Source organism: Primulina eburnea, chromosome 8 (genome assembly GCF_022965805.1).
Source record: "Primulina eburnea isolate SZY01 chromosome 8, ASM2296580v1, whole genome shotgun sequence".
In the NCBI taxonomy this organism is placed as follows: Eukaryota; Viridiplantae; Streptophyta; class Magnoliopsida; order Lamiales; family Gesneriaceae; genus Primulina; species Primulina eburnea.
Window position 1 is genome coordinate 11,849,310 of NC_133108.1, and position 14,769 is coordinate 11,864,078.

At 40.9% G+C, this 14,769-nt stretch overlaps 1 protein-coding gene across 1 annotated transcript; it reads right to left on the minus strand.

Moving 5' to 3' along the window:
- Positions 1 to 659: 659 nt before the first annotated feature.
- LOC140839020 (uncharacterized) lies at positions 660 to 1,239 on the minus strand. Its single transcript, XM_073205645.1, has 2 exons — positions 773 to 1,239; positions 660 to 666 (listed from the first exon to the last, which is right to left on the minus strand). Exons 1-2 carry the CDS (start codon positions 1,237 to 1,239, stop codon positions 660 to 662), a joined length of 474 nt encoding a protein of 157 aa, XP_073061746.1.
- Between the last annotated feature and the right edge of the window lie 13,530 nt (positions 1,240 to 14,769).

Here is a 14,769-nt window from a genome sequence, read left to right on the forward strand (position 1 = left end):
TTTCTCTGTCACACGATTTTAGTTTCGATTGTTAGTTTCTTTTAGATTAGTTAAATTATTAAAAGAATTTTATTTTTTTTTGAAACAAACTAGCGACAGAAATCATGATTAAAGATTGTCGCTAAATTTAGCGACGGTCAATACATGCTAACCTTCGCTAATTTTAGCGACGGTTTAAATACTAGTCGCTAATTAGCGACGGTGTTGAATAAAAGCGTCGACCGTCGCTAATTTTAAGTTTTCAAAAACCGTCGCAAATTCTACCTACCGTCGCAAAGTCGTTGAACGGACTTTCAACAACACCCTTAGTTACAATAGTTTTAAAAAGGCTACGACAACGGATAAAATCCTTTGTCATATGTCGTTTTTGTTGTAGTGGTGGTGCCGAGCTTGTGGTCGAGATATTGGAGGTGTGCCACATTCGTAGACTTTGTTTGCATGAGTTCCACATTCGTGGGCTTATGTGGTGTCGAGCTGGTGGTCGGGCTATTGGAGGTGTGCCACACTCATGGAATTTGTTTGCATGAGTGCAACATTCGTGATCTTACGTGGTGCCAATCTGGTGGTCGGGCTATTGGATATGTGCCACATTCGTGAACTTCGTTCACAAGTTCATAAACATCGTTAGTTTTGTTATAATAGTCTAAAGATAAACCACTTTACATACTGAAGAATTTAATAATGGAAATAGGCATATTGAAAGCGTAAAATACAACGACGAGCCTTTAAGCGTAATATTTCTTCAAATGTTGAGCATTCCAAGACATTTTACCTTTTTCCTTCTGCATCCTCCAGATAATAGGCTGTGACCCCAGCTCTTCCTACAATTTTGAAGGGGCCTTCGTACTTAGGATCAAGGTTTCCTCTCTCTCCGTGGTTTTTGATCTTTTTCATTACTAAATCTCCTTCCTCAATGATCCGTGGATAGGCTCTTTTATTCTGAGTTAATATCATCTTTTTGCGATAGGCGTTCATCCTAAATTTGGCCCTATCTCTATTTTCTTCTACGAGATATAAATCCATGGCATGGAGGGTATCATTGTCAAGGCCATACCTCATAATCCGAGCACTTTGTCCAATCTCGGCAGGAAGTACTGCCTCCGTTCCATACTCCATACTGTAGGGTGTTTCTTTGGTCGCAGTCTTGGTTGTTGTTCGGTAAGACCAGAGTATGCTTGAGAGCTTATCTGCCCAGCTACCATGTGCCTCACCTTGTCGAGCTTTCCACGCCTGTACCATTGACCAGTTGGTGACCTCAACTTGTCCATTGCCTTAGGGGTAGGCCACGAATGTGAATAGCTACTGAATCTTCATTTATTCACACCAGGCCCTAACTTTCGATCCGCAGAACTGTCTTCCATTGTCAGAAATGAGTCTTCGAGGTATTCCAAAATTGCATGCAATATTTTTCCACAGGAATTTCAAGACTTCATTTTATGTGATCCTGGCTAGTGGCTCGGCCTCCACCCACCAGGAAAATTAGTCAATCGCAACCAACATGAACCTTTTTTGTCCCCGAGCCCATTGGGAAGGGCCCAACAATGACCGTACCCCATTGATCGAACATACATAATGCCACAAACGCCTTCATGAGTTCTGCTGGCCGTTTTTGTAGGTTGACATATTTCTGACAGCTATGACAAGCTTTGACTATGACGGAGGCATCTTTTTGTCAAAGTTAGCTAGAAGAATCTGGTCAATAATGTTTTACGGGCAAGGGCCATGCTTCCTAATGATTTCTATAGCACCCCTTGTGTATTTCCCTGAGATTGTCATTAGCTTCTATTTATCCCCAAGCATTTCAAGAGTGGTTTGGAAAATGACCTCTTGAACAATATGTCCCCGATCATTACAAAACAGAGAGCCCTTCTTTTGATTTTCCTTACTTTTTTTTCTTCTCCGAGTAGTCTTCCATGGTTTAGATATTGGTGGATATCGTACCTCAAATCCGTTTCTGCCACCTCGACAATTACATCATCCAACTGTTCGAGCAAAGAGACGAGCTCTCGGCCCGTCAAGTCGGGATCAGCCGCCCGATCCACAGTGCTGGCCAGTCTGGCCACCCGATTTTATTTCTCATTATCTGTCGTGGGATCAACTCCAGGATGAGTTCGGAGAATTCTACCTTGGCTTTATCCCACGCTTAAGCATATATGATCATTTTATCATCCTTCACGTCAAACTTCCCATTACTTGTTGGACGACCAGTTGGGAATCCGAGTATAAGACGGCTCGAGAAATTCCCAGATTGTGAGCTGCATTGAATCTTAGAAAGAGTGCTTCATACTCAGCTTCATTATTCGATGCTCTGAAATACATCTTGACCGAAATTATGGTCTCTTCTCCCCATGGGGAGATAAGCATAATGCCGACCCTGCTTCATGTCTGACAAGAAGATCCATCTAATCTTCCATTGTTCCTATTCTCCTAGTTGTACTGTTTCTGCCAAGAAATCAGCAAGGGCTTGAGCTTTTATTTATGTTCAAGGTTCATATTTGATGTCGTATTCACTGAGCTCTGTTACCCACTTGATGAGTCTCCCTGAGACATCCAGGTCTATTGCGATTCTGCCCAAGGTACAGTTGATGAGGACTGTTATGGGGTGTGACAGGAACTAAGGCCTTAATTTCCTCGTCATAAGGACCAAAGCCAGAGCTAGTTTATCTTGAGTTGTGTAATTTAGCTCGGGCCGTCTCAATGCGTGACCGAGAAAATAGACCGACTGATGGGTTTTTCCTTCTCTTCTAACCAGGACCGAGCTGGCGGCACGGGGAGTGACTGACAAGTAGACCAGGAGCTCTTCCCCCCAAACGGGTTTGTTGAGAATGGGGAGTTCTCTCAAATATGCTTTCAATTCTTGGAAGGCCTTTTCACTTTGTTGTTTCCACTCAGATTTTTTGTCTTTTGGAGCACCTTAAAGAAAGGAATCTTCGATCGGCCGACCTAGCTATGAATCGGGTTAGGGAGGCTATCCTACCAGTCAATCTTTCAACTTCTTGGAGATTTCAGGGGGGAACATAGTGGCTAGGGCCTGAACTTTATAGAGGTTGACTTCAATCCCTCTCCTTGTAACCATGTAGCCCAAGAAATTTTTTGGTTCGAACTCCTAGTGTGCATTTGATGGCGTTGAGCTTGAGCCTGTAGGCGCAAAGTATCTGGAAAGTCTGTTCTAGGTCAGCTTTAAAGTGCTCGGCCACCCTTGTCTTAATGAGGATGTTGTCCACATATACTTCAATATTTTTCCCTATCTTCTCTCTGAAAACTCGATCCATGAGCCTTTGATAAGTAGCCCGATGTTTATAAGGTCGAATGCATAACGACATAGCAATAGGTTCTTATGGATGTGACAAAACTCACTTTGTCCTGGACTTCCCTAAGAATGGGATTTGATGGTATCCCTGATAAACATCCAAGAAACTTAGCAATTCACGATCTGCTGTGGAATCCACTAATTGATCTATGTTGGGCAGAGGATAGCAGTCCTTGGGGCACTCTTTGTTTAGGACACAAAAGTCAATGCAGATCCGCCATTTTCCCGAGGACTTAGGCACCCGGACAACATTTGACAACCAGGTCGGGACCTATTGTTCAACCCGCACTTCTTCCACATGGCACTTTTGTGCTCCTTTCGGATACCCTCTCACTTCTCTAACTTCATTTCCTACCCTTTCACTTATCTGACTTCATTTCCAACTTGATTTTATAATGTAGAGCTGAGGCAACCACTGAGAATTCGGTTATAGCTGGTCGGCCCAGGATGGCATTATACGCCGATGGGGCGTCCACTATTACGAAACTGATAATCCTTGTTTTCCTAGCATCATCTTCCCTGAGTGTAACATGCAAATTTATCATGCCTATCGGTCGAATGGCATGTCCAGTAAATCCAAACAGGGAAGTTAACATCGGGTCGACTTTATATTCTCCCAAGTCCATCTTATCCATAGTTCTTGGAAGAGCATGTTCCTCAGCTTCCAGAATCGACGATTATCCGAGCCAATTCGTAATTGGCAATCATCGCTCGGATGAACAACGCGTCATTGTGAGGGTCGGACAATCCAGATAGGTCCTTTGATTCGAACAATATCATAGGATTTTTTCGGACTTTTTTCTTCGTGATTTCCACATTTGTCGAACTCCTGCTATTTGTCTTATTGGCTCGGTTGGAGTCCCTGTCGGTGGGTACCCCGGATACCATGTTTTTTATTATTAGATGGGGAGGACGCTGTCTTTGGTTAGGCCCGGGCTGATTTTGCTCCAAGGGAGGATATTGTTCCCAAGGTTCGCTTCCTCTTCTTCTGTTTCTGGGGTCAAGGTCTTACCGAGCCCTTTTGGGGGTTGGTAATCCGAACCTTGATGGGTGAGAATGTCTTTCATTGGAGCGTCCTGCTGAACGATGTGTTCTATCTCATGGCCCAGGTGTTTGAATTTGTCAGTGGTGTGCCCATAATCTTTCTGTAAGTCACAATATCTATCTGACATGGGTCTCCGAGGTCCTTGATCACTTCCCAGGGGCCTCTGTACAAGGTGTTTTTTCTCACATATTTGGAGGGCCCTGAGTTTGCTAACTTTGAGTGGGGTATATGCAACAAACTGGCCCAAGGGCTTCGCCCGAGCGAACCGGTTGGGTCGAGGAGCCGAGCTAATAGGTTTGGATATCCTGGGGCTGTTGTTTGGGTCTTTCCGTTGATGAGCTCGGGCGAGCTAGACTTCTTCAAAGTTGACATATTTATTCGCTCAGGCCAAGAGCTCGTAATAGGTCCTTGCCCGTTTTTTTATGATAGGGATCCCTTGAACAAATGCACTTATTAACCCATCGGACATGGCAGACATAATTTCGATGACCACAGCGCTAAATTGTCCAATGTATTCTCGTAATCTTTCGTGCTCTTGTTGTCTCATAACAAAAAGACTGAAAGGAGTGACTGGGTGTTTCTTGCTATTGGCGAACTGATGAAAGAAAAGTGCGGCTAAAATATTAGAAGGTCTTGATGTCACCGGTCCTATGCAAGTTGAACCACTGTTGAGCCGACCCTATCAGGATTGTAAGGAAGACTCGCATTTGATGGAGTCCGAGTATTGGTGGAGGAGTGTGGCATTTTCGAAGCGTGAGGTGTTCATTGGGATCCCCTTTCGCATCATATGCTGCAATGTTTGGGAATTTAATGTTTTTAGGGAGTTCTTCAGCCAATATCTCAGCAGAGAATGGTATGGCCCGAGTCGTTGGAGGGAGATTCTCATTCCGTTTGTCCTTCAACTAATCAATCTCCTCTCTCAGTTTCTTCATCCCGGCTAATTGTGCCTCATGTTCAGGGGATGGGGGGTCGGTCCCCTCCTCCTGTCTGGACAACACCTGCTCCAATGTGGCTATAATCAGCTCTGTCAGTTCGATTTCATTGACCATATCTTCAGCATTCACCATCTTATCAATTTTTTTTTTCAATTTCCCACAAACGACGCCAATTATAAATACAAAAATTATATCTCGGGTTCGGTTTGGAGACCGGATCTTCAAATCTTCACAGATGAATGGGTCGGGTCGGGATCCTGAGTTCTGCACATGCGCAAATAGGGTAGGATGCTGGAGAGTTTTCCAGCATAGCCACTCTGATGCTTAAGTCAGTTCGGGGAGCAAACTTTATGCAAGAAGTATGCTAGTGCTAAGTGAGCAGGAGAGTGTGAATGTTTAAAACCGTATCACATACCTGGTATTTATAGAGGGGTTTAGTTACATTGCTGGAGTAGGATTCTTGTTGCAATAGAGTCATACCTGAGATAGGAGACTCCAAATATTAAGACTCTACCCTGACAGCGGCTAGGACTCACGCCTTATTTTGACTATATTTACCCGAATCCTGGATATATCGGTGCCTTATCTATCCGTGATAAAATCTTCGTATCTTTTTAGTTGTCGGGGCTTAGAACTCAAGACCCTTTGAAGGGCTCGGATCTTCAAGCCCCTTTGTGAGCTTGGGACCCCAATAGTGTTATGGATCATGAGCTGGGATTCTCGATATGGGCTCGGAATCATGGGATAGGGATTGTCTTTACATGGACTCGGATCCGTTTAGGTGTACCAAATTTAGGGGCATCAATATTTTAATTCAAAATCTAATATTTAATATTTAGCACATACAATATTTTTTGATTCGACCAAACATGATGATTTGAAATATTTTTATTTATTTTTTAAAAAAAAAAATAAATAAGCTTGGTGTCCTCGATAACTTGAAATTTCGTACTTTGAATCATGGTGATCTCGTGACACATTGAAACTTTGTGTGTGATATGCATGCCCCGGGTGATAATTTCAGGAATAAAAATAAATAAATTAGTATTCAATCAATTTATGAGTGTATTTTTTATGAGAAGATCACACATGTCTATTTTCAAGAGATGATGCCCGATTTATACCTAAAGTTAAAAATAATAATTTTGAAATAAAATAATATTTTTATATGACTTAGTTCGAATAAGAGATCTATCTATCTTGTAAAATTAATTTGCGAGACTGACTACCTCATAAAATTTTTTATTTTGATTGTTTTAATGGCTTAGGTCATTAATTATCACCGTGTTTGTTCACTTTGAAGTGGATATGACACATCAAATTTTGAATTGTATCATAATAAATATATGATTTCTCAGTACCTATATAGTGGATCACTTCCTCCACGTTTTCTACTTTTAAACTGATAGTAATAATTAGGGTCGCCAAAATATCGGAAAATCTCAATTCCGATCTGCTCCTCGGCCAGTATTTTTCCGACCCGAGTTATCAAGATTTTTTTCATCTCGATCAACGTCAGAAGAGGGATCGAAAAACTAATATCAGCTCTACAAGATTCACAACCCGGCCAGATTATTTTAATTTTTAAAAAAAATTATTTTGATATTATTAACAATTAATTGAGTTAGAAGATTGTCATTTTAAATAAAATAATATTGGGTCAAAGCCAATATAGAAATTGCCTAACGTGTTTAAAAGGGTTAGCCTATAAATGATAATTTTAATTGTTAAATTAAATAGTTAATTAATTTACCCGAATAAAAAAATCACATAGACAAATATTATAATTCAAATAAAATTATATAAAATAAAAGATAATTTATCATTATTTTCTCCTTTCAGCCTAAACTTAGAAGAGTTAAAGATACAAAATGTTATTTTAAAACATAAAATCGTCCACCGTTTGCAAATCTTAACTTAACAATATTTCAAAATAAAGTTAACTCTAAAAACCTCTCAAAAATCACTCAAAAGCATAATAACAGTGGTAAAAATCTTTGACATAAACTTTAAATCATAAATGCGGAAAACTAGCGTTGATCCTCGGGTAATGTGCACATTCAGTCCAGCAAGATCAACCATCAAGACATCCACCAACATCAACATCATGCTCACCTACATCGATCACACCTAGTGAATTTAAAGACTCGGCAAACCATATTCTTGATAACAAATAATACATATACAATCACATGCACCAACGAAAATACTCTTTCTTAAAATAACATTTCATAATCATGCATAACATAAACATTTTCATATCATTATAAACATATTCATTTTCATCATATACGTATACGTTTTCTTTTTCGTTGAATTCAGATCGTTAATTGTAACTTTCGTATCCAAGGTCGATGGATGCATCAACAAGTAACCACAGTACTGGGTGGCGGGAATATCAGCGACACTCATACCCGTCAACTGAGCCTTGGCTTTATGTATCATTGCATCATCGTATTTGTCACAATTACTTCACTTCCTTCGATATTTCATATTTTCATCACTTTATAAAATTCATGCATATAATAATCATTTTCTTTTTAAACCAAGCATACAACATATTTTTTAGCGTTAACGTTTCATCATAAAATTCCATAGACATTTAAAATAAGCATATTAACATATTTTATAGCATTCCATGCACTGCCATTACGTTTACTATTTTACATGTATAAAATGACCATTTTACCCTTAGTGTTAAATTTCCCCGACTTCGATTTTTTTCTTATTTTCATTGACTCTAGATCATCCCAAATAATTATTTAAGCTTAAATTAAATTTCTCATATTTTTATTTAGCATAAAATCGAGGCTTTTTAATGATTTCGTAATTATTAATTCGTAGAGCGTTTGATCGACGAATTAATTCAAACTATATTTTAAAATTCACAAACTTAAAACATAGAATTTTTATATTTAATTTATCCACGTGAACATTATTCGCCCCCGTCAAACCACATTCGAACCCATAGTCATTTAAATCCTAAGGACCGAACCCTAAGCCAAAACCAATGAGCTAACTTTCGGTTTTTGTAATGCCCTAGATTATAAATTGAACAATGAGATTATAAAGTGTGGCATGAGACAAGGACCGCACCCGCTCTAAGAAAGGGAGTGCACCCGCTATCATAAAATGTGAATTTGTGAAGGTGGGGCCGAAACCACACCGCACCCGCGGTCCAAGAACCACCGCACCCGCGGTGCGAACATGACCGCACCTGCGGTCGTCAATTTCTGAAAAATGGAAATGGTGCCGAGAGCATGGCGCACCCGCGCTGTAGGAGTTACCACACCCGCGGCAAGACGTGCCACTTGAAAAATAGTAACACTTGTCTCTTGCCATGCATTCACATATATGTGTCCTCAGTTCTTCATTCTTCAGCAGACATTACCGAGGGAAGCTAAGGAGAAACTTCAATTCATTTGGATCTTAGAATTGTGATTTTGAATGATCTAGTTGTCCGATTGTTGATACGAGGTTATTTTCGTGATCCCTTCGTCAAGAACTACAAGAGGATGTAAGTTTCTTTAAATTCCAGCATGGTTTAAAGTTTAGATATTGGAGAAATTCTATATGGTTATGAAAATGTGTTATCATGCTTATTGTGAACGTACATTCACTACCGGATCGAAAAAGGGATATGATATGCGATTGTTATGAAATTTCAGATTATGTGGTTATGAGATTATGCAGATTTCAGAATTGATAAGGGGTTATGGTATTGATTATGAGTTGTAGATATTAATTGATGGTTGTTTGAGTGACCGGTATCGAGAATTCATGCCGTTATGCCGTCGAAATTGTACCGAAAGTGATTATTGAATTGTATAAGCTTTGCCTTGAGTAGTATGTGGATATGATACTTCTCTACATTGCCATTTCAGATTGAGATTGACAGATTCGTCTTCGGGACTTCGACCACGACAAGAATACGACAAGAAAGTATAATTCATGTGATTATAGGGAAGATACGACTCGAATCAGATTTGATTGGAGTTTCCCAACAAAATCACATACTAGATTTATTAATGTAACTTTTGATATGTTTTGAATTGTTTATAGATTATATTGAAATCTCCTGATACGATAATGCTGTGTTTATAGATTTATATTCAAGCATTGAGATAGGGGAGTCATTGACAGATTTGTCAAAACTAGACGTTCAGTGTATCGACGCATAGGAGCAGACTTCCTCCGATTGTAGACATTCGATACAGACACGACCGAAGTCTAGGAGTAAGACGTACAGTTACCCTGATTGGGAGGGTAGGTAACAGACAGTGACGTCTTATTCACCCCGGGATCCCTAGAGTAGAGTCTAGACATGATTGCATCAGATTGCATCCTGTTATAGATTGGTTTAATAGACTATGGAACCTAAGACTTGCATACATGCATGATTTTATGCTTTATGATTTTATTCTGCTTATGCATGTATACATGGTTTATACTGGGATTTGTTCTCACCGGAGTTTCCGGCTGTTGTTATGTCTGTATGTGTGCATAACAACAGGTGGGGCAGGATCGGGGTCACGACAGAGATGAGATCGAGTTAGAGTGGTGACTTCGGGCGCAGAGGACTGCTAGTGGTGTTTATCAGACTTGTACTACTTGTATATTGTAGTTGTATTAAACACTAGTTTGTTTAAATGTACTAGAACAAAACATGTATTTATGTTTGTTGTACTTAAATAAAGAAAGATCTTATGCTTGTTTATATACATTTGATTTAATGTTAAAAAGCGAAAATTGGACCCACATTTTCTCACAGATCCATTTAATCCTAGATAGTCCCCACAACAGGTGGTATCAAAGCCGTAGGTTCTGTAGACTGAGATAGAATAGAATGAGCGGGGTAGATCGAGTCATCTTCCTTGCTTTTGATGTGCTAGCATGATTTATTGCTTTCCATATTATGTGTGGTTGTATTATCTGATTTGATTTACAGCATATAATTGTCAAGCCTGAATCAGAACTGATTCTCGATCAGAGGTATATGATCAGAGGAGGGCTGAGACAGCTTGTATAGACTGTGTACTAACTTGTTTGATAACCAGATATGCCGCCTAGAAGGATATCGCAACCAGCTGCAGGACAAGTGCCAGAACAAGGGAGTACGTCAGGTACTCAGAAGGACGTAACCGCTACCCCGATGGAGACTCTGTTGAAGCGGTTCCAGTCGTTCCGACCCCCGACTTTGAAAGGCACTGAGAATGCAGCGGATTGCGAAAGCTGGCTGGATGATATAGAAATGCTCTTTGAATCACTTGTCTATTCAGATGAACGTCGAGTAAAGCTGATTGGGCATCAATTGCAAGAAGTGGCCAAGAGTTGGTGGCTAACGGCGAAACGAGCCCTAGAACATCGAGGTATTGATATTACTTGGAAAGTTTTTAAAGATGAATTTTACCAACATTTCTTTCCAGTATCGTACCAGAAGGGCAAAGGGGCAGAGTTCGCCAATTTGAGACAGGGCCAGTGGAACATAGAGGAATATGTCTCCAAATTCTCGTCTTTGCTTCGATTTGCACCACATGTAGCAGGGAATGATGAGGCCGTTGCCGATAAGTTTATAAATGGTTTGAATCCAGACTTCACCTTGGTGAACACGGGGTGACCTAACACCTTTTCTGAGGCGCTGAACCGAGCAAAAGGAGCAGAGGCTGGTTTGATCAGACAACGAGGAGCTTCCTATAGTGTTCAGGGTCAGAGACCGACGCCACCGCCTGCCGCACAGTTTCCACCACCTCCTCCTCGATATGATAGTGGAAGCAGTAGCGGCAAGAAAGAGTTTTTGAAGGCGAAGGGGAAGCAGTTTAAGAGAGCTGGGAGCAGTTCGTCGAGCTCCAGTGGATCCCGACAGAGAGGTCAGGGTCAGAGTTCAGAATACAGTGGTGTTTATTGCAGTTCGTGTGGTGGTAGGCATGCCACTGAGCAGTGCCAGGGAGTGATGGGCAGATGTAACTATTGCAGGCAGCCGGGACACTTTGCCAGAGTTTGTCCCCAAAAAGGTGCCCAGAGATTTCAGAGTGTAGGGTCATCAGCTTCAGTAGCTCAGCCCGAGAGGCAAGCTTCGTCTGTGTTACGCCTTAAACGCATACAAATCTCGAGGATGAGATTAATGTTTTTAATGCTGTAACATATCCCAAAGTTTTTGTTTTGATGATACCAAAACTTGGATTAAAAATGTACTAATGTTTTATATTGAGGCATGCAGGAAATTAAGAACAAGGTTACGTTCGGAAGATCCGAAATTTGGTTCGGACGTTCCGAAATTGTGCCAATCAGAAGCAAAATAGAAGCTGTTCGGAAGCTGCGAGGAGCAAGTTCGGACGTTCCGAAGACTGGATCGGACGTTCCGAACACAAGCAATCAAATCACTTCAATCCGGAGACAAATTGATCTGACTGTTGATTGAGTAGATTTCGGACGCTACGATGGACATGATCGGAAGCTACTAAGTGTTGAAGATTTCAAATCTCTGGAAACGCGGGAATGTTCGGACGGTACGAACTGGAGTTCGGACCTTCCGAAGTTGTTCATACACTGTCTAAAAGAACTGTTCAGAAGAAACGAAGTTTGATCGGTCCCTCCGAAGCATATGTTCGGACCATACGAAGTCAAGAACGGAAGATCCGAAGTCATTCCAGAATTACGCAAATTGATTTCAATCACATCGGACGTTCCGAAGTATAAACAGAAGATCCGAACCTTGGCGTCCAAGACTAGTATAAATAGGCCTTTGAGGATGCATTCTCAATCATCCCACTCCATTCTCCCTTGTCTCTTACAAAGCTTTCTACTATCTCTTGTGTGCGTTGATTAAAAGAGTTGTAATATCAAAAGAGTTGTAGAAAAAGAGTGAAAGTAATACTCTCGAGTGGGTTGTAAAGTTCGTGGCTATCCTTGGAGCCCTCAAGGCCAAGTAGACGCATCGAGGCGTGGTTGTAAAAGCTAGCTTGGAGCTCCTAAAGCCAAGTCGTTATAGTGATACCTCGATCCTCATCGAGAAGGGGAGACGTAGACGATTCTTCGTCGAACTTCCATAAACATCTCTATCCCTCTTTACTTTACGCATTTACTTTATTGCATTTAAATTACGCATTTATTTTACGCACTTACTTTACGCATTCATTTATCGTACTTATTTGTGATTGTCCCTCAAGTCTTCCGCTTGCAATTTTTGCAAACTCGTTTTAAAAACGCTAAAGGGCCTTAAAGAACCTATTCACCCCCCCCCCCCCCCCCCTTAGATTCTTCAAGTGGTATCAGAGCCTAGTTTTCCAAAATCTTTTAAAATGGCCACCCTAGCAAGCGAGTATGCCCAAGGACAATCCACAAATCGTCCCCCTCTTTTCAATGGTACCAATTATGGATATTGGAAGAATAGAATATCTCTATACATCCAATCCGTCGATTACGACCTTTGGAAAATAACGGTGAAAGGTCCCTATATCCCCATGAAAACGGTGGATGATAAGGAAATTCCTAAGGGAATGGATGACCTCACCAAGGACGATATGAAACTTATCTCTCAAAATGCTAAAGCTATGAATATTCTTCATTGTTCCCTAGATATGAATGAATACAACCGAATCTCGGCTTGCACCTCCGCCAAAGAGATTTGGGACAAATTGGAGATTTGCCACGAGGGAACCAATCAAGTCAAAGAAACGAAGATAGATCTTCTCCAACTCAAGTACGAGACCTTTGAGATGGAACCCAAGGAGGATATCGACACCATGTTCCGGCGGCTCACCCAAATCATCAATGAGCTTGCCTAACTTGGTGAGAACTACCCAACTAAACAAGTGTGGAGGAGAGCCCTTCGAGCACTACCGGCGGAATGGGATGCAAAGCGCACGGCTATCATTGAATCCAACAAGGGAGATGCGGCATCCTACGACCTTGATCAACTTCATGGGACCCTAAAGACCCATGAACTTGAAGTATCTACCCGGAAGGAGACAAAGAAATATGACGACAAAGTAAAGGCGAAAGGGATCGCCTTGACCAGTCAACTTGAAGATAGCGACGATGAAGAAATGGCACTCCTCACTAGAAAGTTCAAAAGATTCATGCGGAGTTCCAACTTCAACAAGAAGGACAAAAAGATTGAGAAGGAAGTGACCTGCTACAACTGTCAACAAAAGGGTCACTATGCAAACGAATGTCCCTCCAAGAAGAAGGTCGGCAAAGACAAGAAGAAGGCCCTTCTAGCCACGTGGAGCGACAGCGACAACGAAGAGGAGTCTACCCTATGCTTCATGGCAAAGGAAGATCATCTGACCGACTAGGATGACGACGAGGTACCCTCTTACGATGAATTACTCTCCGCTTACACTAGTATGTACAATAAGGCTAAGTCACTTAGAAATGAGAATAAGCAACTTAAAACTGAACTAGAAGCTAGGATGCATGACAACACTAAGCTCAAGACAAACCTAAGAGACTTAGAGAAAGCCTTCAACAAGTTCAATGTGAGTAGCGGTAAACTAGAAAACCTCTTGAGCATGCAAAGGTGTAACTTCGACAAAGGAGGTCTAGGATATGAAAAGAAATCAGTCAACTTCGCTAGTCTTATCGCAAAAGCAAAACTAAGAACACCACCAACATGCACTTACTGTTGTAAGATAGGCCACATAAGACCTAAATGCAAGAAACTTAGACACCAACACAATAAGAATAGTTATTGGAAATGGATCCCCAAATCCCCAACTACTACTAACCTCAAAGGACCCAAAGAAACGGGTACCAACTATCAAATTGTATCTCAATCTTATAGGGACAAAGGGGAGACAAGTTATCGAGCACTTGGTATCTTGACAGTGGATGCTCTCGACACATGACGGGAGAAAAGAAGCTGCTACAATCCATTCGACCAAAAGAAAAGGGATCGGTGACCTTTGGAGACAACAGCAAAGGGATCATAGAAGGCATCGGCTCAATAGGTATATCTAACTCTACTATTATTGATGATGTACTTCTTGTGAAAGGACTTAAACATAACCTCCTAAGCATTAGTCAATTGTGCGATAGGGGTTATGAAGTCAAATTCACACCACACGATTGCACTGTATCACTCACAACTGACAAATCCATTAGTTTCAAAGGTTATAGAAGTGAAAATGTTTACAAGGTCGATTTAAAGATTTCATCTTTTTCAAAAATAAAAAGCCTTGTAACATTAAATGTTGATGACAACATTCTTTGGCATATACGACTTGGTCATGTTGGGATGAACACCATAGAAAAACTTTTAAAACTTGACCTAGTTTCCGGAATGCCAAAGCTGAATTTAAAATTAGATTCTTTTTGTGATGCTTGTCAACTTGGTAAACACACAAAGGAATCTCTCAAAAATAAAAATTTTGTATCCACTTCTATGCCCCTTGAATCACTTCACCTAGATTTATGTGGTCCCTCGAGGACAACTAGTCTAGGAGGTAAATCCTATGCTTTTGTCATTGTGGATGATT